This window comes from Octopus sinensis, linkage group LG10, assembly GCF_006345805.1.
Source record: "Octopus sinensis linkage group LG10, ASM634580v1, whole genome shotgun sequence".
Taxonomy (NCBI): domain Eukaryota; kingdom Metazoa; phylum Mollusca; class Cephalopoda; order Octopoda; family Octopodidae; genus Octopus; species Octopus sinensis.
In genome coordinates, this window is record NC_043006.1 from 79,016,663 (window position 1) to 79,044,486 (window position 27,824).

Consider the following 27,824-nt stretch of genomic DNA (forward strand, 5'->3'; position numbering starts at 1 on the left):
GACACTTGCCCAAGGTGCCGCACAGACAATTTGAACCCAAAACCAAGTGATTACAAAACTAACTACTTAACCATACATTCAGGCCTGCGCCTATCAATTGATTTTTTTAAATATTTTTTTAGTAGGTAGGGTCAAATTACAATCAATACTGTTTCTATAAGATGTAAAAGCAGCGAATTGGTAGTGTCATTAGAGAGTTGGAAAAAATACTTTCCAGTATATGTTCCAGCTTTGTATGATCTGAGTTCAAATCTAGACAATTTCATCTCATACTTTTGCTTATTTTTGTTGTTGTTTTTTTCTTTTGTTCTTTGGTATTTCTACAACATTCTGTTTTTGTCAATTGCAGGTTCTTGCACACCTGGATTCTACCTATTCAACAACACATGTCTACCGTGTCCTATTAATCAATACCAAAATGAAAGTCAGCAACCCTCTTGTCTCCCTTGTCCATCAGGCTTCATAACTTGGGGAAATGGTTCTTCCTCTTGTGTTCGTAAGTAATTTATTACTTATCATATTACATCTATTATCTTCCTTCTTGTTTCTCTCATTGGACTGCTTTTTGAACGGTTTAGTCGAACAAATCGCCTCAAATACTTATATATACTTATATATATATGAACATTAAAATATGAAAATCATGAGCAAGCGAGATAACTCCCGGTACTTTGAGACAGTATTCTCCACCACGCCATATCGCAGCCTACAAGCCAATACACTCTTCTCCATGTTAAGTATAAATGGTTGATAATATTTATAACAGCAGTGCTGCTTCTATTTCATATATGAATTTGTTCTTACGTATGCACTGTCCGGGCATATCCGCACATAGTCTTCAAACTATATGCATATAAGTCGAGGACTGACGAAAGGATTTATCTCCAATCCTCTTCGAATACGTGATGGTGATAAGCCACAAAAGAAAGGCGAAACATCGATGTCCATCATTCCTAGATGGGATTGGGGGTGAGTTATCTTGCTTGCCCATGACCTGCAGGTGTTTTAACACCTGGCCTTTTGAGAGAGTACTCTACACCACGTTAAACCGAAGCCTAGTGGTACGAAGCGTATATGTGGTTGATGAAGTTTGTTACACTAAAATGATCAGAGTGAGTTTTCCGAGCTGCCGTACTTTCGTAATCACCATTGAACTCATCTAACTCTTCTCGAATCCTCTGTACTGTCCTAGATTAACACACAAACACTCTGAGATCGTAGAAGGATTTTTTAATGTTTAATTCGTGCATAAAACGGTTTTTTTTTTGCATGATGTAATAACTCTATTTATCAAATAAAAATCCACGTCTGAAACAGCTGTAGGGATTGAACTACTATCCATCTATTGTTATTTTGTTTATTATCCACCTTACTCGGAACCTGCAATTAGCGTGAATTTGGAGTCTAATTTGGAGTGCAGTAAAATTAGTGTAGTGGTTGTACCTAGGTGCAGCCTTGTGACACGTGGTATATTCAGTCCGACTCTTGTGATCGTACATACAGCTGGAATATAATCCGTGTTTACTTCGGTGTGTGCGTATATGTTTCTCTATTTTTGTTTTGTACATGATAGCGATTTCACTGACCCGACCTTGGTGCTTCACTACCTAAGGACCTGATTAACTTGGATCCAAAAGTTGTGTGTGTGTGTGCACGCGTGTGTGTGTGTGCACGCGTGTGTGTGTGTGCACGCGTGTGTGTGTGTGCACGCGTGTGTGTGTGTGCACGCGTGTGTGTGTGTGCACGCGTGTGTGTGCATGTGTGTGTGTGAGAGAGCAAAACTTGGTACTCTTTTATTCCACTTGTTACATAGTTTTCAGTATTCGGCGATACATGACGTCACACTATAAATACAACTTATAACGCCAACTAAGTCGTATAAGCTTCATCTGCTGGTTCATCTATAGTGTGACATCATGCACCAATTTACGGCCACCTTTTATCATTGCTGTGCTCTGTATTACGTCATAGCTTGCCCTCAGATACAGTCAGCTTGTGCGTACAAGTGATGGTGGGAGTTTAACATGTTTAACATTAGAGCCGTGGCTTAACTGTCGCGCGTCGAGCTCATCGAATCATACATTTATATAAACATGTACGTGTGTGTGTGTATGTATTTATGTATTAATTTCTGGGATTAATAGGTATATGTAAATGTGCTGATGTGTTGAGTACAGCACTAGCACGGTTTGGGCTACCTGTGTCATCCACAGTTGGGGTATATTTTCGTCGGATCTACTTCAGGAATTCCGCAGTGTTAGTTGAGATAATAATCGATTAATGACACAAAAGATGGATTTGGTATTAGTCTTTATTCCGTGCGACATCCCGCGATTGTCCCTTATGTGTGGGATGATGTGCATGATATTGCGTGGCATCAATTTTGCAGTCTTGGTCACGTCAGGTACATGCATACGTAGAGTGGTATCCCGCTAAAAATACTGAGTTCAGACAGTCATGTTGGTATTTGCTCGCTTCGTTGTATATATATATATATTTATATATGTGTGGATTTAAGTACATATGATTTCATCTTTTTTATACATTTTTTTATTATCTAGGTAATTGCTCAGCAGGTGAACAAAGTACGAGCCCAGACTCTTGTGTCAAATGCGCTATCGGAACCTATCGTACTGCCAATGATCCCGTTTGTATTAAATGTCCGTCTGATTTCCTAACTGAAGGAGAAGGAAAGACATCGGCAGCAGATTGTACAATTCGTAAGTATATAAGATTGACATCTCTTCATTTTAAGGATATATGTCAAGGATAGATCAGAAATATTATTCAAATATTAGCTATGGAAATTTATCCCATACTTAAAACATTTGGTTGACACTAATTAGCAGGCAGTGCAAAAAATAATTGATGATTTAGGAAAATAAAAATGGACTTCACATGTTAATGTGTGTCTGTGTCGTTATATTACAATAGTGTCAATCCCAATAGATGACTTGAAATGACAGGTTTGTGATTAATCTATATTTTGTATCTTTTCATTTGTCTTGCTTGCTTACGTTCTGGCGTTTGCTAAATTTTCTTGAGAACATTCCTTTCTTAGTGGTAAGACCATAGCGGATCTTCTTCTAGCATAATGGATGTCCACTTACAGGTCATCCCTCTTATATGGATATATATATATATATATATATATATATATATATATATGGGTTGATATAATCTGTATAGTAATATGTTTCACATGGTTTACGATTACTTAATCTATATATCAATGTGTGGGTGAGTGGGTGGTGTAGGTGCGTGAATGTGGGTGTCTGTCTGTGGATGGATGGATGGATGGATGGATGGACGGACGGACGGATGTGTATACACACTCATTCTTCTTACAGCTCCGTGTAATGAAGGAACATACTACAATGGTTCAACGTGTTTAAATTGTACGTTGGATGAGTACCAAGACGAGAAGCATCAAAGAACTTGCAAGAGTTGTCCAACTGGTAAATATACGCCATCTGAAGGGACAAAGGATGCTGCTTCATGCACAAGTAAGTTGTTTTGTTAGTCTTGTTATATACAATGCGACAAGCTGGCAGAATCGCTAGTTCACTATGCAAAATATAGCATTACATTCTGAAATCAAATTCTGTGAGATCGACTTTAACTTTCATCCTTTCGGGGACGGTGTAATCGAGTAGCCCCTTCAGGCCTTGTGAAAGGGGTATTAGTCATATATATGCATAGTAGAATGGAGTGTTAGTCACATACAAGGCGTCAAGCTAAAAGAGTAGCAAGATCATCGAAAGAAATTTCTTTCGGCCATTTGAGCTCTGAGTTCAAATCCCGTGGAAATCCGATCCGCATTTAATCCCTCTGTAATAGATAAAATAGCGGGGGATTTTCTCAAAATATTTTATTCTTTTACTTATTTCAGTTATTCCACTGTAACCGTATTAGGTCACCACCTTGCAGTGTTTTAAACAATCATATTGACGTAAGTCCTGAGGTTGATGTAATCGACTTAGTCCCTTCTGTCAAAATTACTGTCCCAGTGCATAAATCAGTAACTATTACTATTCATGTTATACGAAGCGGTGAGTAGTGAGCTAGCAGACTCGTTAGAACATCGAAAAAATGCCTTACGGTATTTCTTCCCTCATTATGTCTTGAGTTCAAATTTGTCTTTCATTACTCCGGGGTCAATTAAGTAAACTAATACTTACGTACTTGGATCAATGTAGTCCACTAATACCCTCACCTCAAAATTTCTAGCCCAGTATCTAAGTCATATAATATACTGATTTCAAATTTTGGCACAAGGCCTGCAACTTCGAGGAGGAGTAAGTCGATCATTTCAATCTTAGTATTCAGCTGGTACTTATTTTATCGACTCCCGAAAGGATGAAAGGTAAAGTCGACCTTTGAACTCAGAACGTAGAGACATACGAGATGCTGTTAAGCATTTTCCCCGGCTTGCTAACGGTTCTGCCAGCTCGCCGTCTTATAAGTCATGTATATTCTTTTCTGCTCTAGGCACAAAGCCTAAAATTTGGAGGGAAGGGGCCAGTCGATTAGATTTACCCCAGTACGCAACTGGTACTTCATTTATCGACTCCCGAAAGGATGAAAGGCAAAGCCGACCTCGGCAGAATTTGGACTCAGAAAGTAAAGTCAGACGAAATACCTATTTATTTACTACCCACAAGGGGCTAAACACAGAGAGGACAAACAAGCACAGACAAACAGATTAAGTCGATTATATCGACCCCAGTGCGTAACTGGTACTTATTTAATCGACCCCGAAAGGATGAAAGGCCAAGGGATATAATAGGGAAGAGTGCCCAAAAGTGGAAAAGCGCGGAAGGATATACTTCCAGAAGGAAGGAAAAGGACATAAGACCAGATCTTCAGAAAAGAGTATACGAAACAGACGAAAGATGGAAGGGATACTGGGAGCTGGCCGCGGATTTGGAAAGACTGTTAATATTTCCACTCATAAAAACAACAAAAAAACTGACTTAATCCTATGGAACAGAACGAAAAATTGGAAATTTGCTGGAGCTGACAGTGCCATCGGAAGAGAACATCGCTAATGCAGAGCAACGGAGGGAAAAGAGGTATGAGAGATTAATTGAAGAATGCGGGGAACAAGGGTGGACTGTCGAGTATTACCACCTGGCAGTGGGGGCTAGAGGCTTCAATGAAAGGAAAATGGCAACGTTATTTAAAAGAAAGTTTGCGTTTTCGAGCTCAGAGCTGAGAAAAGTAATAAGGAGAATACAGGAGGCAGTCGACAAAGCCAGCTTCTATATATGGCTGAAACGAGAAGACACGAAATGGCTCGAAAGCTATAACATGCCGACTAGGATATGGCATCACTAGGTGAGGCTGGCTGGCGCTTAAGCAGCGTTGCTGCTTGACAGGTGGGCCAAGGGAGCGATCTCGTTCATTGTGCGCCCTCCTACCTATGGTTCGAAGGCTTGTACCACCAAATAGCTAGTCAGCTCTGGCTGCCGGAACTGAAACTAACACTACGCTTCCTTCCCCTCGATTGGTCAGTTGAAGCTTTGATAGTGTCACGTGGCAGTTAACTGGTGCTGGCTGCTGGAGCCTACCGGCGATTATGTAGAGGGAAATTTGTCAGGATGATCATTCGCCCGCTGACATTCGTTGACACTGCATCGAAGAAACCAAATAGCAAAAGATCAAAGAAAAAGGAGAAAGAAAAAAATGCACTCAACACCAGAGCTGAAACACCTCCGAAAGCGGGAGGGGGCGCCACGTTGAAAACGATAGAGGACTAGGGGCAGAAATCGGACATGGTTCCTTCTGATGATGCCTTCAGCCACTGGATCTTATAAAGGAGGTGTTGAGGTAGCGAACCACGAAACGAGGTTGGAATTCCTTATTCCTATGTTTGCAATCTACGCAGTCATCTGACGAGAATGGTTTCTTTCAAAAGACGTAATGTTTTCATTAATCAATTAAAGGAGTCGCTTGAAGTGACCGTAATGAACTGACACCTCTACATCTTTGTTACTCATTTATAAATATATATATCAAAATTGACAGTCAACGCTGAGTTTCGCCCTTAGCCGGGGTGTTCACGACAGTTGTGAAGAAACCAGCTTTGGGTGAAACTTGAACCAAATTCCTTGCAACCAAATGAATAACAAAAAGCACAATTATCTCTATCATTATTGCAAAACGATTATCTATAAAAACTACATTTCGTTACAGCTTACTGTGAAGCAAGAAAAACTGTCTGCCCACAAAATGCGAAATGTGTTAATACAGACTCTGGTCATAATTGTACATGCATTGCTGGACATGTGCGGGTTTCTAATGGAACGTGTGTGTGTAAGTATTCTGTGATTTTTTTTTTACTTGTTTCAATCATTGGACAGCGATCGTTGTGGTGCACCACCTTTAAAAACTCTAGAATAAAAAATAACCCCGCCACTTTTTTGGAGAGTGGAGGCGAACTGCTATGTTACAAGAATGTAAGAGGAAGTGGTTGTGAAGCAGTAGGAGAAGCAATCGCAAAGACTCGCACGCGCGCACGCGCCTGCACGCACACGCACACGCACATGCGCACGCACGCATACGCATACAGATAAACATGTATATATATGACGTGTGTTTGTGTACATGTGTGTGTATTACTTGTTTTATGCCAGGCTATATGTAAAGACAGTTTAACATGAAACCGAAAGATTACTAAACGTTCTTCAGTAGAATAGATATTTATTAATTTTTACAAATAAAAATTTGATAGTGACTTCGAAGTTTTAATTTAATATCGATTGCCAAAAGTTAAGCAAGCCTGAATCTGCATATTCCATTTCGCGTCTTGTTACTCCACAGGTACCGACATTGATTACCAACATCTCATAAATACAATGTAGAGACACAGGCTGGGTTATCCTTCAATATGACGCATTAATATTGTTATGACACGTTGATAATGTTTGTCCCTTCCTCTTCAGGACACCAGAGCTATTCATTTCACATTGTAAGTAATGGTAATGTGGTCCCAAGTACACTATTGTATTAGTGACAAAAACTGAGGCTGGCTGATGTGACTTGTCCCCGAATCATCACCGACTAAACAAACCTATGATCAGAGACGTATCATGTTTGTTTGTTTGTTCCTTCTCGTGCCATGCCTGGCACATAAGAGCCGGTTTCCCGGTTTCCTTGGCGTATAGGTCCGTCGCAGGTGAGCTGCAAGATGCAGGAGGAAAGAGTGAGAGAAAGTCGTGGCGAAAGAGTCAGCAGATGTTCGCCATTACCTTGTGCCGGAGCCGCGTGGAGGTTAGGTGTTTTGCTCATAAACACACACATCGCCCGGTCTGAGATTCGAACCCGTGATCCCTCGACCGCGAGTCCGCTGCTCTAACCACTAGGCCATCTGCTTCCCCGAAATGTAGCATACGCATCCTAATCTTAGCTTCGGGGTTGGGGGTTAAGACGATAATTTGGGACATGAAAAAGATTTGGTTAATATCTCTAGGACTGCGTAACAAATTATTTATTTATTTGTCTTTAGTCAGCAAGAGTTATTTCCTATTGCTTCTACCTAGAAATCAAAGGAAATTACAAATATTGCCTTCAAACTCTGCTTTTTTTTCCTGGACGTCAATTTTTTGAAATTGTCACATTTTCCAATACATTTCAGACAAATTCACTGCTGAGCTGTTGAAGCAGAAACACCGTTGCAGCAAATATTCTGCTCAATACCACAGATTCACCTGTCAGTTGTTTCATCATAACCACTTGAGCATGTCTTTAGTGGCTGACAATATGTGCATCTCAGATCATAAGCAGGAGTATTGGGGAGCATCATAGTCATGTGTTGAGAAGGGGTTTTGAGGGGTTTGAATAAATATGACAAAAGTAAAGAAGCAAAGTTTGGAGAAAACATTGGCTATTTTCCTTATTTTTTTAAGGGTAAACAAATATTGTTATTCAACCGCGTAAGCTTCCCCATTATGGTGCTGCTACTCTACTGCTGTTTTTTTTTTCTTTATTGCTATTTTTGCTGTTAGCTTTTATTCATTTTTGCTGTTGTTTAAACCAGTTCAGTGCTGATCAACTAATGCCATCATCGAAAAACCTTCTAACCGTGGCAATGGACGTGTGATATTATAAGGTACTATATTATTCACTTTGTGCTTCAGGCATAGTGTAGCTGAGACTACATCATCCATTACAGTCCGAGATGTGTGATATGATTAGAAGCCCCTCTTGTTGGCTCATTGTTGTTGGAAGCACTGGGAATATGAGACAAGAGGAATTAATAATGGTAAAATCTTTGAAAATATTGTTATACTTGAGACGGTCATATTTTGCCAATAAAACACACGCACTATATACACTTTCCTTCATCATCATTATTATTTCTTTTTATAACAGGTTTTGTTGGAGCTCCTGGGGTCTTGCATGCGTAGCAGGCTTGCTACCTGCAGCCTACGGTATCATACTATTCATTCTTTCCGCTATCTCATCACCATAGTAGCACATTTTGAGAGCCCAAACTCCATCTTAATATCACAGGAGAAAATCCGCGCTCATTATTATCATTATTATTATTGTTGTTGTTCTTCTTATTATTATTATTTTAATGTTTTTGTCTAAGCTCTTTTGGCGCACATCTTGTGACGTCACCAGCGACTCTATCCCGTGTGTCTCTTCCTAGTGCGTGTGTTTAGTTGGCAAAATTTGACTATCCCCAAATATGATAATATCTGCTTCAAGACACGATTTCACACCAGGAATCTTGCAAAACTAATACATAAACATAATATTTGAAACTTTCATTGTTTGTAGATGCCTGTGATACAGACTACTGCTTAAATGGAGGCACCTGTGCGCGATCGCCTTCATCCCCTAGGTGTATCTGTACAAAATACTACAAAGGAACCACTTGTGAACAAGAACTTTGTAAGTAATCTTCTTTCAAAATCTGTAAAGTTGTGATCCTTAGCTACGACCCTATACCTTCTGAGTTCATATTTCACCTATGTCTTTTTAGATACCGGGTTGAAATCCTGTTGTGGACGGTAAAATAAAGTACCTCTAAATTCTGAGAATTCCTTTAATCTAAACCTTCCACTAAATTCTTTTTAATTATAGTCATAAGGCCTGAAATTTTGGGAGAGGTGGCTAGTCGATTACATCGACTCCAGGTCATGTCTGGCATTTATTTTATCGACCACGAAAGAGGATGAAAAGCAAAGTCTACCTTGGTGACATTTGAACTCAGAACGTAGAGATCCGGGGAAAAAACCCACTCCTTATACCTTCCTCTAAATATTGGTTTCAAATTTTAGCACAAGGTCAGCAGTTTCAAGGAGATAGTAAGTCGATCACATCGACCCTTTTCATTCTTTCGGGGTCATGAAATAAGTAACAGTTAAGTATTTGGGTCACATTAATTCACTAGCCTCCTCCCCAAAAATTTCAGGCTTTATGCTTATAGGAGAAAGACTTATTGGTAAGATAACAACTGGCAGATTCGTTAGCGCGTCGAACAAAATTCTTAGCAGCATTTATTCCAACTTATTACCGCTCTGACTTCAAATTCTTCCGAAGTCGTCTTTGGTTTTCATCCTTTCATTGTCAATAAAATAAGAACCAGTTGACTAGTCCCCGCCCCAAAAAATTCAAGCGTTGTACTTGTACAGAAGTTCTCAACGTGGGTTCTCAAAGAGGATGCTGGGCATGTCATAGGAGGCCCTAAGCTTTAGGGGTGGTGAGGTAACATACCTTAGATACTAAATTTTACCAATAGTAGTAAATATAGGCGCAGGAGTGGCTGTGTGGTAAGTAGCTTGCTAACCAGCCACATGGTTCCGGGTTCAGTCCCACTGCGTGGCATCTTGGGCAAGTGTCTTCTGCTATAGCCCCGGGCCGACCAATGCCTTGTGAGTGGATTTGGTAGACGGAAACTGAAAGAAGCCTGTCGTATATATATGTATATATATATGTATGTGTGTGTGTGTGTGTGTTTGTGTGTCTGTGTTTGTCCCCCTAACATCGCCTGACAACCGATGCTGGTGTGTTTACGTCCCCGTCACCTAGCGGTTCGGCAAAAGAGACCGATAGAATAAGTACTGGGCTTACAAAGAATAAGTTCCGGAGTCGATTTCCTCGACTAAAGGCGGTGCTCCAGCATGGCCGCAGTCAAATGACTGAAACAAGTAAAAGAGTAAAAGAGTAAAGAGTAAATTAGTGATTATATTATACATGATATAAGTAATAATGGTTATTAAAATAAAATGAAATCTCATCAGATACAGGGAAATAAAAAGGCAGCGAGCTGGCAGAAACGTGAGCACGCCGGGCGAGATGCTTAGCAGTATTTCGTCTGCCGCTACGTTCTGAGTTCAAATTCCGCCGAGGTCTACTTTGCCTTTCATCCTTTCCGGGTCGAGTAAAATAAGTAACGCACTGGGGTCGATGTAATCGACTTAATCCGTTTGTCTGTCCGTGTTTGTCCCCTCTGTGTGTAGCCCCTTGTGGGCAGTAAAGAAATTGGTATTCCATCTGCCGCTACGTTCTGAGTTCAAATTCCGCCGAGGTCGATTTTGCCTTTCATCCTTTCGGAGTCGATATATTAAGTGCCTGTTACGTACTGGGGTCGATATAATCGACTTAATCCGTTTGTCTGTCCTTGTTTGTCCCCTCTGTGTGTAGCCACTTGTGGGCAGTAAAGAAATTGGTATTTCATCTGCCGCTACGTTCTGAGTTCAAATTCCGCCGAGGTCGATTTTGCCTTTCATCCTTTCGGAGTCGATATATTAAGTGCCTGTTACGTACTGGGGTCGATATAATCGACTTAATCCGTTTGTCTGTCCTTGTTTGTTCCCTCTGTGTGTAGCCTCTTGTGGGCAGTAAAGAAATAAAGAAATAAGATACAGGGAAACCATTAACTTGCAGTGTATAAAGTAAATTTACAACTTTTGTCTTCATTTTTCTTTTATCGTTTCACTGTTAAAAGCTTCCACAATCCATTTTTAGAGCAAAATTTGTAAATTATCATCCACGTTTTGTTAGTTTAGTCGTGATACCACATTCGCCATTTAGGTGCTAGACCTAGTGGCGGTGTGGGGCTATAGTAGAAAGAATTAGGTAACAAGCTGGCAAAACCGTTAGCAAGCTGGGCGAAAAGCTTAGTAGTATTTCGCCCGTCACTGAGTTCTGAGTTCAAATTCCGCTGAGGTCGATTTTGCCTTTCATCCTTTCGGGGTCGATTAAATAAGTACCAATTAAACACTAGGGTCGATGTAATCGACACATCCTCTCCCCTCAAACTGCTGCCCTGGCGGCAAAATTTGAAACTAATCATTATTATTATTATTATTATTATTATTATTATTATTATTATTATTATTGTGAACGTAAACAAACAAACGAAGTTTGCTTTAGAATCGTTGAGATGTCTTAGAAAGTGATTTTAAATTCTCAAACGCAGGATAATGCTAATAATATAGCCTGAACAGGATACGCAACCCCTATTTTGCAGATAAAAGTGTTGGAAGCCGGCTATTATTATTATTATTATTATTATTATTATTATTATTATTATTATTATTATTTTATTATTATTTTATTATTATTATTATTATTATTATTATTATTATTTTTATTTTTATAATTATTATTATTTTTATTTTTATTATTATTATTATTATTATTATTATTATTGTTTTATTATTATTATTGTTTTATTATTATTATTTTATTATTATTATTTTTTTTATTATTATTTTTTATTATTATTATTATTATTATTATTATTATTATTATTATTTTATAAATCCCATTTCTTCTCAACACATTACTGCATCATTTTCATTGATACTTAATTCTTTCCTTTCCTATTTTTTCTTTTCCGTTTTATATTTCCTAACGCAGCTGCTTCAGAACTCTCTAACAATACAACCGACATAATTATTGGAACCTCCATCGGTGTCACGATAGCAATACTGTTCCTTATCTTACTTATAACTTATATTTGTATCCGGATGAGGTAAGCCTTCATCATTAAGGGACTCTGTTCTCTTAAAACGGTTTTTTTTTTCCTTTGATACTATTCAGTGCATTTGTAAATCTCTTTTATCCTCTTCCTTCTCTTTTTTTTCCTATTTCTTCTTCTTGTAACGTTCTTCCTTCTTTAAATTATTCTTCTTCTTTACTTCTTCTTCTTCTTCACTTCTGTCTCGCAAACCCCGATTTCTTTATATCTATGTGTGTGCGTGTGTATACGCGTGCGCTCGTGCGTGCATGCATATTGTACATATCTAGACATTACATAAACATATTACATATACAGGTCGTCCATAAATTATCATTACAACTTCCACGGGCATCTTTCAGATAGCTGCTTGCAACCAATGGAATCCACGTTGGAGTGACCTTATGTTTCTAATAAAACTTTATTTGTTTTCCTACATTTTCTAATAAACTCTGCTGAGTTACCTTATTTTAGATTCTTTTTTCTTATTTTGCTTTGCATTTTTCAAATTGTCATGGTAATTTATGGACACTCTGCACATGTTATATAATATATGTATGTATGCATACAATTACACATATATATGTACATGTGCATATCTATTTATCCGTATTGTGTGAGGGGTGAGCATGCTCATATACAATAGACCCTCTTGTTCGTCCCCTCTGTGTTTAGCCCCTTGTGGGTAGTAAAGAAATGGGTAACCAATGTCTATTGGTTACCAATATTAGTGGGGGACGCCTTTCCATTAATTTGGCAACAAATAAAATCTTAACAGAGGTCTTCCATAGAAAAATAACAAGGAAAGAGTGGCTTAGGCTCTCTCACGCAAATTTAGTGTACTTGTGTTTGCATATGGAAGCATGGAAAGGTTTTTGCTCATACTGCTTTACGTAACGATATGTTAAACAAGAACTAAACAGTTATTCACATGGATTGAAAATATTCCAACATGTATAGAATTTGACACAAATACCGCAGGTGTAGCTGTGTGGTAAGAACCCAGCCTGTTTCCCAACCACCCTGTTCGAGCGTCAGTTTCATCACGTGGCATATGAGTAGTACCTGTATTTCAAAGGGCCAGCCTTGTCACATTCTGTGTCACGCTGAATCTCCTTGCGAACTACGTTAAGGGAACACATGTCTGTGGCTCAGCCACTTGCACGTTGAACTCAGAATGTAATGGCAAGCTGTTCCGTTGATCGTATCAGCTGGGACCCTCGTCGTCGTAACTGACGGAGTGCTCCTATATATATATATATATATGCGTGTGTATATTTATGTCTGTATTTGTGCCCCCCGCCACCACCTCACAACTAGTGTTGTTGTGCTTACGGTCCCCGTAACTTAGCGGTTCGGTAGATGATGCCCTTGGATTGTCCAGGGGTAAAGGTTGTGGCAATCCACTCTGGAGACTTAGTGTCTCAGGAACTCTTTGTTGTTATTATTCTTCCTCATTACAGATTGCAGATTATTCTCCAGCAGAGATATAAAATTAATTACTTCTCAGTAATTTCCTTAATGTATTTTATTTTTCCACAATCCTGTTGCCTTTCACTTTGGAAACACCCTACCAAACTCAAATGAGAAATATTATGGTTTACAAATCGCTGATTTTTCATTTTTCATTCTCCAACTTTTTAATATGCATTTTTCAATTAAATTACATGCGTAAGTGTAGATCAGTACTCCGCAACCGGTATTCCGCGACACACAGGGCGATGAGCTGGCAGAAACGTTAGCACGCCTGGCGAAATGCTTAGCGGTATTTCGTCTGCTGCTGCGTTCTGAGTTCAAATTCCGCCGAGGTCGACTTTGCCTTTCATCCTTTCGGGGTCGATTAAATAAGTACCAGTTACGCACTGGGGTCGATATAATCGACTTAATCCGTTTGTCTTCTCTGTGTTTAGCCCTTTGTGGGTAGTAAAGAAATAGAAATAGGTATCCGCGGCACACTGGTGTGCCACGAGACGATTTTAGGTGTGCCACAGTGTAACCTGAATAAATATTTTCCCTATACTTTTAGTTAAAGTTTTAGTTCAGGTGTGCCGCCGAATTTTGAAAAGAATATAAATGTGCCGCAAGGGTAAAAGTTGCGGAGTGCTAATGTAGACGCACGAAGAGCTAAAATCAAGTTGAAATATATTCTTTAATGATGTGTATCAAATCGCAAGTCAACAAAAACTACACATCACAAGCATTGAAACTAGTTTAATTAGCTAATTATTTCTTTAAATTTAACTCACTTATTTACTTTTCCATTTTAGATTTTATCTAAGATATTTATCATGTAATAATCTTTTTATATTTTATAAATGCTAATTTTAATGTTTTAGCTTTTAAATTTTCATGTAGAGGAATTTTTTGAAATGCTTTTTGAATTTTGTTAAAAAAAAAACTTGTTGACATTTTCTTTCTGTTTATTTATTCTAGATACGTATTTTCTCGTTGTATTATTTATGAGATGTATATATCAGAAGCATTGATTTCTTTATTGATAACTTTTGTTTTAAATGGATGTTTCGAGGGTAGACTTTCAAACTTGGTTGAGGTGGTTTTGGAATGAATAATTTTTTTTTTATTCTTGTGGCAACGAATAATAGTCTGGAATGAATTAGATTCTTTTTCAAAGACTCGTCCTCTCTCTCTCTCTCTCTCTCTCTCTCTCTCTCTCTCTCTCTCTCTCTCTCTCTCTCTCTCTCTCTCTCTTTCTTTCTTTCTCTCTCTCTCTCTTTCTCCCTCTCTATCTATCTATCTCTATTTATCTGAGTATCTCGTATCTGCGTGCATACGTCTATATATATATATATAACAAAAAATGGAGAATGCATTTATAGAATAATCAATATCTAAGATCATTTGAATTCAATAAATTTATATTTTTAATTTTTTGAGCGGACAAAATTTCCTCTAGGCAGATAAATTTCCTCGGCTAACTATTTCCCACCTAAGTACATATTCTCTATTTTTAGGTGGGAACTAATTAGCTAAGCTAAATCTTTTAGCATTGAGGAAAAAAAGATGTGAATTCTACCTAGAGGTAATTTATCAAATACTTACATCTAAGCACAAATTATTGAACAACAGGAGAGAAATGGACCGCCATTATGTGCATAGAGTTAAACTTACATTTAATATATTTAAATGAATTGAAATGAATATAATTAATTAGAAACTGTTTATTAGTAATATAATTATTCATTACACATAAGAATAATTCTTAAAGTTAAATACACCTCAGTTGAATTTAAATAGTTCTAGTTAAACATTAAGCACAGTGAGTATATCTAAGAATAGTATTTATGCACTATTAATTAAATAGACAAATAAAGTAAGAACACAAAATATCCACAAATATATTTAAATATATTATACTAATAATAAGAGGAAAAGGGGATTTTTTGTCGGCTTAAAAATGTAAATTTATTGAATTCAAATAAATTTAATTAAAATAAAAGTCTATATGAATGATAGAATAGTACATAAGCTCTTAAAACTAGAAATATATCTTCTTTGTGTTAAATTATTCAAATGACCTTAGATAAAAATATACATTCAGTATATGATAAATAAGAATCACATTTCTATACCATTAAATATATAGAAAAATAGGAACCAAAACTATCAAATAATGAATCTAAGTAATAAATTATATTACAATAACTAATAAAACTTCTTACAATAAGAAGAAACAAAATAAATAAATATAAAAGATAGAAAATTAGTACATACTTAAATTTATTTTTCTTATCAATGAATAAGAACCTTTAACTAAATATTTATTGTAAGCATGATAGATAGTACAAATGGTAAAAGCAAACTACAAACTTATGTAGTTAATGAAGAATATGCTTACAAAGCATACTTAACAGTAAAGAATCTGCACCTCTAGCAGGGTGAATAGTATTATGACCTAGTTCATCTGAACTATAACTCTCCCCTGTCCAGTGGTTGAAAAATCAGCCTCTAACTATTTTTACAACAGTATCCAAGACCACTTGTTAATATTCAATTTGAATTGAACCCTCCATCAATGAAGATGTATGAAGAAACAGCAGCCATGATTTTACCATCTTAACAGTCTATTTTAGCCCTGACGAAGGTTTTTGCTTTTTCAAATTCACAATGCAATTTAATTGCATTAATATGAACCTAAGCAACACCGAAACACGTGTAGGGAAACATGAATTGACTATTATAATAAATATATTGATTATTCTATGGATGCATTTTCCATTTTGTGTTACTAAATATTTTTTCTTCTATATCGAAAAGATGATAACATCAATAGCGACAACTGGAATTTCAAAAAGTGTAAGGTACTAATATCAAAGAAGAACTAATGATAAACTCTAGTACATAAGCACATGTGGAATTTCCAGTATCGCTAATTGATACGGAGATAGTCCGGCGTACGCTTGGATAAATATCCCAAGGAAGGAACTACTTCTTTCCACACAGACTTATATATATATATATATATATAATATATATATATATACAATTCTCTCAACGCTTGATTACTCCACTGCATGCTTGAATCTCTCTCACTCTCTCACACTCTCTTTCTTTTTCTCTCTCTCCCCCTCTCTCTTTTTCCCTCTTTCCACTCGTTTATTTGTCTGCCACACTCTAAATTATTTGGATATTTTTCTGTCCTCACACTTTTATACCTTTATATCTTTCTTTATATGTATTAATTTCATCAAGCCCTCCCTCCCTCTCTCTCTCTCTCTCTTTCTTTCATCCCCATTCTCTCTCTCACTCACTCTCTCTTCTTCTCCTTCTCTTTCTCTCTCTCTCTCTCTCTCTTTCCTTCTCCCCCAACTTCTCTCTTTTAATCAATTCTTCCTTGTCGATATCACACACTTCTGCCTTCCATCTCTCACACATCCCACACATTCTCTCTTCTACATCTCACCTTTTTCCAATATTTAATGTGTGCATGTGTCTTTCTTTGTCTGTACTTAAGCAAGCAATATTTTCATAACATTTTTGTTACTTCCTTCATCAGAAAATCTCACCGAGGTGACGTTGCAGAAAATGGTTCCTATATGCAATCACTTTATGACCCAGTGTCGAAAGCATACTCGGTTCCATACAACAACAGTTTATACGAATTTTCTAACACATTATCACAAAGCAAGCGTTAATTGAAAGCTTTCACAAATTCAGCATACGTCTCAGGTAAGGAGAGCTAGGAAGAAAAATGAGTCACTAATGAAACAGCTTGATAATACTAATATAAAATAAATCCAAAATAGTATCAAAAACTAAAACAAGCAATTGAAGCCTGCTTAGTAATAATTTCAAGATGTGTTTGTTGATTTCGCTAATTTCATATAACTAAAAATAAATGTAATCTGTATTACTTGCCGCTCAAATAAAGACAGTGGTGAGGGGAAAAGACGTTTGACAGTACAATAATACCTGTTGCGGTAGAAAGACCATCCATGTGTTACACGGTCGTCGATGTGCCGCTGGTAAAGTTAGGCAGATGGCAATGGTATCATCATGTAGCTTATGTTTTATCGTTTGTTTCTAAGTTACCGTCTTGGTGTGAACTTGTGTGCATCGTGAAATGTTTATCGAGAAAAGTGTATCTGGGAGTGGTTTTGGAGGTCGTACTCCGTACGAGACAAAACATAAATGGGTTTTCAAAACTAAAAGAAAAAAATTGAAGCCAGTTTACTATTAAATTATTTATATGATTGCTGCTTTCGATAATTTCATATAAATAGAGATAAATTTAAGCAGTAAAGATATAGACATGTGGGATAAAATTTGGGTGACTAATCAAAGAAATTTACGAATTTTAATACGAAATAAATTATAATACCATTAAAAAAAACTAAAATTACCAATTTAAGTCTGCTTGCTATTAAATTAAAAACACGTTTTCAGCTTTTACTAATTTTATATAAGTGGAAGTTCATTTATGCAATAATATTTTCACTTAGATAATGACAGATAGGAAGGAAAATGAGTTACTAGCTAAAGAAATTTGCCAGAACTCATAAGTCATCCATTATTTCATTAATTCCTTTGACTTCTATGTGGAGTATAAGGCGCCAACAAGAGATCTCCATCGGCCTCGATCTTTAGCAATGGACTGTTGTCCCCAGGTGTAGCTGTCTGCTCCTTCAGATGCAGTATCCACTTTAAACCCGACAATGATGTTTTGCTGACATGATTGTGGTTAAAAAGTTCGTCTTGCAGCCACATTGTTCTGGGTTCAGTCCCACTGCTCGTCACCCTGGGTAAACGTCTTCTGCTATAGTCCTGGTCCAACCAACGTCTTTCGAATGAATTTGTCTTGATAGACGGAAACTGTGTAGAATCCCAACATATGTATGTGCAATTGTGTGCGTTGCGTTCAGTCACTTAATAAATGAAAAAAAAAATGGTAAATAAACAAACGGTGGAGGCGCGTGGCTTAGTGGTTAGGGTGTCAGCATCATGATCGTAAGATTGTGTTTTCGATTCCTGGACCGGGTTACGCGTTGTGTTCTTGAGCAAAACACTTCATTTCATGTTGCTCCAGTCCACTCAGCTGGCAAAAATGAGTAACGCTGCGATGGACTGGCGTCCCGTCCAGCTGGGAACACATACTTGATTGAAACTGGGAAACCGGGCCCATGAGCCTGGCTAGGCTTTAAAAGGGCGCATTTATATTTTTATTAAATAAACAAACGACATAACGTATACTGAGTGTACAACCGGACGGGAGACAGACATAGGAGGCTCCTAATTCTTCGTCAGTTATCAACCAATCAGTAATACTCAGTTACGTACCATTAATCCTGGTCCAACCAACGTCTTTCGAATGAATTTGTCTTGATAGACGGAAACTGTGTAGAATCCCAACATATGTATGTACAATTGTGTGTGTTGCGTTCCGTTACTTAATAAATGAAAAAATGTATAGTAAATAAACAAACGACATAATGTATATTGAGTGTGCAACCGGAGGGTAGACAGACATAGAAGGTCCCTAATTATTCATCAGTTATCAACCAATTGGTAATACTCAGTTTCGCATCATTAATGGTACGTAACTGAGTATTACTGATTGGTTGATAACTGACGAAGAATTAGGAGCCTCCTATGTCTGTCTCCCGTCCGGTTGTACACTCAGTATACGTTATGTCGTTTGTTTATTTAATAAAAATATAAATGCGCCCTTTTAAAGCCTAGCCAGGCTCATGGGCCCGGTTTCCCAGTTTCAATCAAGTATGTGTTCCCCAGCTGGACGGGACGCCAGTCCATCGCAGCGTTACTCATTTTTGCCAGCTGAGTGGACTGGAGCAACATGAAATGAAGTGTTTTGCTCAAGAACACAACGCGTAACCCGGTCCAGGAATCGAAAACACAATCTTACGATCATGATGCTGACACCCTAACCACTAAGCCACGCGCCTCCACCGTTTGTTTATTTACCATTTTTTTTTTCATTTATTAAGTGACTGAACGCAACGCACACAATTGCACATACATATGTTGGGATCCGTTTGTATATTTATTATACATTTTTCATTTATGTATGTATGTATGTGCGCGTGTCTTAGTGTTTGTCGCCCCAACGCCTAACAACTGGCGTTGGTTTGTCTACGTCCTCGTGACCTAGCGGTTCAGCAAATGAAACTGTCGATTTGATTGACTACAAGTTTCAATGTGGTGCCCCAGTAAGGCCAGTAAGTTTCAATGTGGTGCTCCAGAAGTCCAATGACTAAAACAAGCAAAAGGCTGAAAGAATTGTACTTGGATTAGAGGCTTTATTTCTAATAGAAGTCACCAGCTTTTTAAACACCGAAGACTCTGCAGAAATTTTTCTTTAACGTTTATCTCCGTTTTGTGGGGGGCACAGAGCCAATGGGTGCCATCGCCCAGATTCTTGCAATTTATATAAATGGTTGAAGGAGATTGGAATAAAATGTTCTGCAGAGCTTCTACAGAAAGTTTGCCTCTCGGGGACAGGAAAAATTATCAGAAGGGTTTAAGCACTTGAAAGACTACCCTCATGAATCCTACAAGGAATAAGAACAAGACTAAGTCAAATCAATAATAGTGATACCATATGGTTAAAATTAGTGCAAAATGTGTGGAATAAATTTAGAAACTAGGAATGTGTTCTGTTCTTGTCGCTTAAATTGGTGTGCTAGTCTGCATGTGCTAATGTGTGGTGCATTAGTCTGTTATCTCTACTTATTTGATTTATGTAAACTATACCCACAAACATAAAAATCTTGAGACAATGTTGCATGAAATTCACCAAAGTACCCAATATTTTCTGTAACAAAATCCTTTCTTTAGACTGCGGTCTGTCCTGTGCCTTAAGATTCTGATTAGCATGCTAACCTCTATCTGCTATACACATTCATGCTTTGTTTCTGAACACTTAATGCTTTTGGGATTTCTTTCTGCGTCACGTTTTGCAAAGCATAAAGCATGATATGCTACCAAAAAATATATTAGACCAAGAATTTGCTTTCTTTTTTTGCTTACAAAATAATACTTCCACTCTCAGAACTAATCCTTAGTTGTTATTTTTTATCTTTTCTAACATCATTATTTTTTAAGATGTTTATTTTACTTCAAATTTTATGTTGAAAATTTTGGTTTTGTACACACTTTAATGGAGTGATATGTTAACAAAATATTTGATCCGGGAGACGAAAGATAGCTGGATCTAATCATTGGTGAACAACTTCTTTGGATAAAAGGTTCTTTATCACGGTTGAAAGGTTTTCTTATTTTAAAGGTTGCGACATTGCCAAACCTGAAATTCTCAATGAATGGGTGAATGATCGATGGTGTATGATACAAGATTGCAAGTTTAAAGTAAATTTATAGAAAACAAACAGGCAGTCTCCAAGGAAGGGAGATAAACAAAGAGATTAGAACTTAAGACTGTCATCATTACATATGATATTTTGAAAATGGTAAACACTATCATGATTTACAATAGATTGGGCTAACTCAAGAGAACACTGCTTGGCATTGTTGGAACTTAATCCATCGGGACTTATTAACCATATATATTAGTATGATTAGAAAACTAAACGGCCCTTTCCCTGCCCACTCCGAATGCTTATGGAAGGAAATCAGTATCCTTTTATAGAATTAATAAACTGCTTTGTGGAAATGGTTGGCACCTCTCACTTGCAATATCTCATTCATATTTCTGTTTATAATTATTTCAATGCTTCTATTTTGCACAACTTAATTGCGGTTAAATGGTGAACTGGAGGAGATTAATGGCTGTTATTTTCAGAATTGTGCTTCAATTTATACGTTTACATATTTATTTAGACTTCTGATTCTACTAGATTTCATGCATATATATATATTTGAAATATATATGTTGTTGTTGTTGTTGTTGTTTAGATCTAGGACGCTCCTGATCGAGCCGTGACAACATTCCAGCCGTGACCACTACATTTTTAATGGTATGTCTAGGACTACATTATCTTCCTTATTTAAGACGGTAATTATCTGAGGGAGATTTTGACTGGTATTTCTATAAGGTCAGGTGGCTACATAGAGGCTCCTTCATCGTCGTACAGTTATTGTTTAACCCCAACACAGGCCCTGACTAAACAAACTTATAACCAAAGAAGTTCCAGTCATGACCATTCTGTCTTTTATTCAAGTCTAGTTTATCCAGAACCACATTATCCACATTTCAAAATACATCTACCACATTTCAGATGATAGATGCACTTTGAAAGGGAGTTAGCTGCTCTTTCTAGCTAGTCGATCGTCATGTAAATGGCGTTGTGTATGTATGCCTATGTTCGCATATATTTATTCATGAATTAAAATATATTTTCATTTCAATCAAAAAACTCAGATCTGTCCGTAACTTGGAATCGATTACTTAAAGAGAACGCATTTTATGAGAATACATTTCATTGCGTGAAATTGTGAACTCACGACTCCGGAATTTGTTGTTGCTATGGTAATTTTGTGTTGTGTATGGACAAGACCCTTAATTCAAGATGCCTACTCCATTTTATTTAACTATAGAGAATTGGTGCTAGATCATCTGTGAGTCCACGAATGTTACACATTAGGATCTATTGCCCCTACAGAAAGAATTATGTTTCTTCTGTTTTACTCTATGAATCCATAAGTAATTAATATCTGGCTTCTGGCATTTGATAGATTCTAGAAACATTTATTATTCTATGTTAAATTTCGTTGGAAGAAACCAACATTACCTCCCTTGATGAAAAGAGACGCAAATTATTTTAATCGTCAGTTTAAATAATCATTCTGACATATCTATTTTCGAAACTCATGAACTTACTTTCAAATACTGTTAGTCGTTAGCGGTTAGTTTCAAATTAATTGTTTGCCTGGTTGAATCAAAGTCAACTAATTAATTCAAGAGAAGATATGAACAATTTTGGAACAAAATTAATTTATAGTGATTAGGGTGTTCGGTTCCTGGCTCCTAAGGTAGCGTGTTCAATTCCTAGCTTGCTCGGTGCGTTGTTCACTTGAATAAGGCACGTTATTTCACCTTGCTCTAGGCTATTCAGCTGTATATGATTACCGGCCAAGGGCTTATGCAGTTCTATCTAGCTATCTATCTTTACCTTCAATTGCTTAACCTGGATGTTCCGCTAGATCAAAGATGGGGCGAGTGGTGTCTACATCTACTCGTGGTAATATACGTCTCTAAAACAATCGGCAAAAGTATGGTACTTATTACCAAACCATATTTGGTGCTGAATGACGACTGGCTGTACTTTTTGATAAAAGAAAGAAACGCATTACAAAATAAATCAGTATTTATATCACTACGAAAATGTCTGTAAAGTTTATTTGCATATAATATAGTGAGAATGCTTTAAAGATATCTTGTAGTACACTGAGATGTACTGTTAAAGATCCTGTCTTTACGTATGAAATTAAAACAAGGATTATATATTGGCGCAATATGATGTTGCCTTCTCCAGAGTCATCGAAGGATTTAAGCCTGACATTGAAAGCTAACAAACCGCTTAAATCTCTGAGTAATTCCTCTGAATAGGATATATCAAATATTTTGTCATCTATTGTTCTCAGTCTTTCTCTCACCACTACTTCTGCGAAACGTACAGTGAAGTATATATATATATATATATATATATATATATGATGTCTGATCAATAAGTATTCGGTCTGTTGCCTTAGTAACGAAGGTAAAGCACGCAGTGACACCGCTTGGTACAGATTGACCTTGAACTTTGCTGTGCATATGCACTAAGTTTTAACGTTCTAGCTTCCGCTGTTTACAGCAGTGCTTAGAAGGAAGGTGTGTGTAGCGTGTGATCGGTCGCATTGACCATGACAGAGAAAGTTGTCATGGTGATACCTGCTCAGAGGCCTGCACAAAGTTGAAGAAAGTGTATGGAGAGGAGTGTATGAGCCGCACACAAGTGTACGAGTGGCTCAGACGTTTCCAAGATGGCCAAAAATGTCGATGTTAACGAACGTTCTGGGAGACCCGCGACCAGCAGAACTGAGAAAAACATCGTATATGTGCGTGCAGCTATAAGGAGAAGTCGTCGAATCACCATCCGTGAGTTATCAAAGGATATGCAGGTTAGTTACGATTCAGTTCAGTCCATTATGACTGAAGATTTGGGTATGAGACGCATGTTTGTGCCAAAACTGCTTTCAGCTGACCAAGAAGACACTTGGATTTCAGTTGCACAAGATCTCCTAGATTGTGTCAAGAACGATGAAAACTTTTTGAAAATTTTGCGTAGGCCTCTGAACAGATATTACCAAGCTTTTGGCAAAATTTGATGCAGATTCTCTGCTCAACTTTCTCTGTCATGGCCAATGCGTCGATCACACGCTACACACCTTCCTTCCAAGCACTGCTATGAACACCGGAAGTGAACTAGAACGTTAAAACTTAATGCTCATACACAGCAGAGTTTAAGGTCAACCTGTGCCAAGCGGCTTTATTCTGTGTTCTTTAGCTTCGTTATTGTTGCAACAGTCCGGATACTTATTGACCACGTATATACATATATATATATATATATATATATATATATATATATATATATATATATATATATATATATATATCACTGAAGATGTGTAATAAAACTGAAACACACGTGGAGTTGTTCCCCATGCTTACCAAATCAGTTGAAATAATATAAATCGCTGACTAACATTGTCTTCCCGTCACCGAATACGTGTTTCTTGTTAGCTTTAGCATTTTAAAGATCGCTTCACTAAATCTGTTAATGCTATCTCAGTTTTTTAATTACGTATAACTGCTACTTAACTTAGCGAAATCTTCCTTCTCATGGCTTCTATATTTCGCACCCGGATTTAATAACCATCCCTATAAGCGATGTCCCTAAAAAAGACTTGCCATTATCACATTTCAGGGGAATTTAAATATGAATTGTCAATACATTGTGCTTGCAAAAAAGGTGTCTTATAATATCAATTTAGAGAACTATCACTCACAAAAATGAGGATGTCATAGTAACGATTTTCAATATAGGCTGACCCTCATTTCCAAATGAGTGTAGTGAGGTTTTAAAGGTTTATATCATCCCAATTTTTGTAATATTCCTACAAAAATAAGCAATGTAAAGATATAAGTATAAAGGAACTTGTATTTTAACAGAATATAGGGGAGAAACGTGTTTAGGTTGGGAGGATGACAGATTTATAAGTCCGCTTCGTAACTACGTGGTTTCAAGTTGAGCCCTACTGCATGCCACCTTAGGCAAGTGATTCCTTCTGTAACCCCGGGAAGAGCCGATAAACACCTTGTGAGTAAGTTTGCTAGAACAGAAATTATATGCAAACCTATCGTATGCATATGTATGTGTGTGTGTGTGTTTGCATGTATCATTGTATTGTTTGTTACCGCTTAGCAACCACTACACCATATGCACACGGGTATATGGCGTAGTGGTTAAGAGCGTTGGCTACTAACCCCAAGATTCCAAGTTCGATTCCAGGCAGTGACCTGAATAATAATAATAATAATAATAATAATAATAATAATAATAATAATAATAATAATAATAATAATAATAATAATAATAATAACAACATCGAAAAATACCTTAGGAATGAGAACCCAGGTTCGAAATTTCTCCAAGACACTTGATGAAGGCTTGAGGGTATATCAGCCGAAACGTTGTGTTAACAACAAACAAGATGAGGACAAATATCCGTCAAATGTAAATAATGGTTTGTTTTTGTTCCCAAAAATTGTTTCTAGAGGTTTAGCGAAATAAAATGACTAAAATAAATACCAGATTAAAAATAAGTACTGGAACTAAATTTAATCGACCGAACACAAGAGAAAGAATAAAAGAATAGCGGGAAATTATTTATAAAGGAGCTTATATTGAATAGCATATAAAGTAACTCTTGTTTGTATATTTGTTTTACGTTCGTTTTCCGTTTTCCCACGTTGGGACAAGTTGGACGGAGACTTAGTGAGGAAATATTTTACGACTAGATCCTCTTTTTATCATCTACCCTTAACATCCTTTTCAAGTAAGTTATTTAAACTCCACTGATTTTCCATAGCATACAGCAGGGTTTAACTGTACATAAAGTAATATAAGAATAAATAATATACAAGGGAAATATAAGACAGCCCCTCTTTTACTTAAGAAACTGCCCTTTTTTTAAATATCAATGTTATTCGAGAATATCATGTAATAAATTAGGTAAGTAGCAGATTTTTTAAATTAGATTTATAATCGTAATTTCGTAAAATTTGTTGTTCATGTAAAACATGTCCGAAAATATAATAATAATAATAATAATAATATAATAATAATAATAATAATAATAATAATAATAATAACAATAATAATATTAATGAATAATAATAATGATGATGATAATAGTGATAATGATAATAATAATAATAATAATGATAATAATTATGATGATGATGATGATAATAATAATAATAATAATAATATTAATGAATAATAATAATGATGATGATAATAGTGATAATGATAATAATAATAATGATAATAATAATGATAATAATAATGATGATCATGATGATGATAATAATAATAATAAAAATAACAATAATCAAATTGAAAATACCTGATTTTCATAAAAATTTATCAAAATTGAAATATTATAAATTTGTCAGACACCACCATACGTCATTGCTAACCGTAATAGCACTCACAGTAAAATACCTAATTTGCTGTTGCTTGGGCGAGACTTGAAAAAGCTTGTATAAAGCAAAACAACAAACAACGTAAATAAATGAATAAATTATAGTCCACGATTCACGTCCGGTCTTTTAAGATTTGTTTTATAACTGATGTATCTTGCAATGCCATATCATAAATGTGTATAATTATTGATTTCTATTTGCAGCCGATAACCATTTCATCTCCAGTATGTAAAATACCAATTCCAAAATCGAGGCAGGCCAATTATATCAGGAATTTTTCAATATGTTTGATTCTTGTATATTTCTGTTCTATATGTATATTATTTTTTAAATATATTTTTTAACTTTTTGTTTTCACTTTCTGCCTCCAATCACTAACGCGATCCGCAAAATAACGGCGAGATAAAAATGATTAACTTTATTTTTATTAACTTCGTCAAATTGAAGATATAATTTAATCCAACGATATGTGCGGATATATTTTTGTTTTTTTCTTTTATTTTCGTTTCTTTGTTTTTTGTTTCAATTTTTGTTGCTCTCGTTTGTCATGTGCTTCAAGAACGCATTCAGTGTTTATGTATGTGTGTGAATGCATGCACACACACACACACACACACAGAGAGATAGATAGATAGATAATAGATAGATAGATATATAGATAGATAGATAGATAGATAGATAGATAGATAGATAGATAGATAGATAGATAGATAGATAGATAGATAGATAGATAGATAGATAGATAGATAGTTGCGTGTGTGCCTTGAGATGTACATATAACTCTATATCTGCAAATTAGACTAAACAAGGAAACATTCTTCATTGAAAAATACAAGCCCAAACTTAACCATTCCAACATTCTTATACAGAGAAACTCACTCCAAAAAAAGGCAAGAAATATTAAGCGATTATCTCCCTTACACCGGAAGAAATCACTTATCACCTCCCCTTATCTGGAACTCTTCTCCACACTTCTCAACGTAAACATAACGATGTAAGAAATTTGAAAAGCTGAACGCGAAACCGGTCATTTCTTCAAAAACTATGTCATTGTATGAAAAAAATTTATAACATTTTCAGACATAATGACTCAAATATATATTTTTTAACCTTTTAAAACAAGCCTTCTGTAGTTTTCACTTTTTACTATTTTCTATATATATATATATATATATATATATATATATATATATATATATATATATATATATATATATATATATATATGTATGTATGTATATATGTATGTATTATGTATGTATGTATATATATGTATGTATATATGTATGTTATATATATGTATGTTATATATATATATATGTATGTATATATATGTATGTATATATATAATATGTATGTATATTATATGTATGTATGTATATATAATGTATGTATATATGTATGTATATATATGTATGTATGTATGTATATCTATATATATATGTATGTATATATATGTATGTATATACATACGTATGTATATATATATGTATGTATATATGTATGTATGTATATATGTATGTATATATATATATATTATATATGTATGTGTGTATGTATGTATATATATATATATGTATATATATATGTCTGTGTGTGTGTGTATGTATATATATATATATGTGTGTATGTATGTATATATTTATATATGTGTGT

The 27,824-nt window shown here is 36.0% G+C and overlaps 1 protein-coding gene across 1 annotated transcript in view; it reads left to right on the forward strand.

Annotated features, from left to right (window-relative positions):
* Positions 1-27,083, forward strand: part of LOC115216258 — a 257,640-nt gene extending 230,557 nt beyond the window's left edge. The window contains exons 61-68 of the mRNA XM_036506965.1: positions 350-496; positions 2,562-2,720; positions 3,351-3,506; positions 6,199-6,318; positions 8,791-8,904; positions 11,881-11,995; positions 16,995-17,167; positions 26,372-27,083. Of these exons, the coding sequence (XP_036362858.1) occupies positions 350-496; positions 2,562-2,720; positions 3,351-3,506; positions 6,199-6,318; positions 8,791-8,904; positions 11,881-11,995; positions 16,995-17,133 (950 nt within the window). The 3' untranslated portion in view covers positions 17,134-17,167; positions 26,372-27,083. The remainder of the gene's footprint in view (positions 1-349; positions 497-2,561; positions 2,721-3,350; positions 3,507-6,198; positions 6,319-8,790; positions 8,905-11,880; positions 11,996-16,994; positions 17,168-26,371) is intronic.
* The last annotated feature ends 741 nt before the right edge of the window (positions 27,084-27,824 follow it).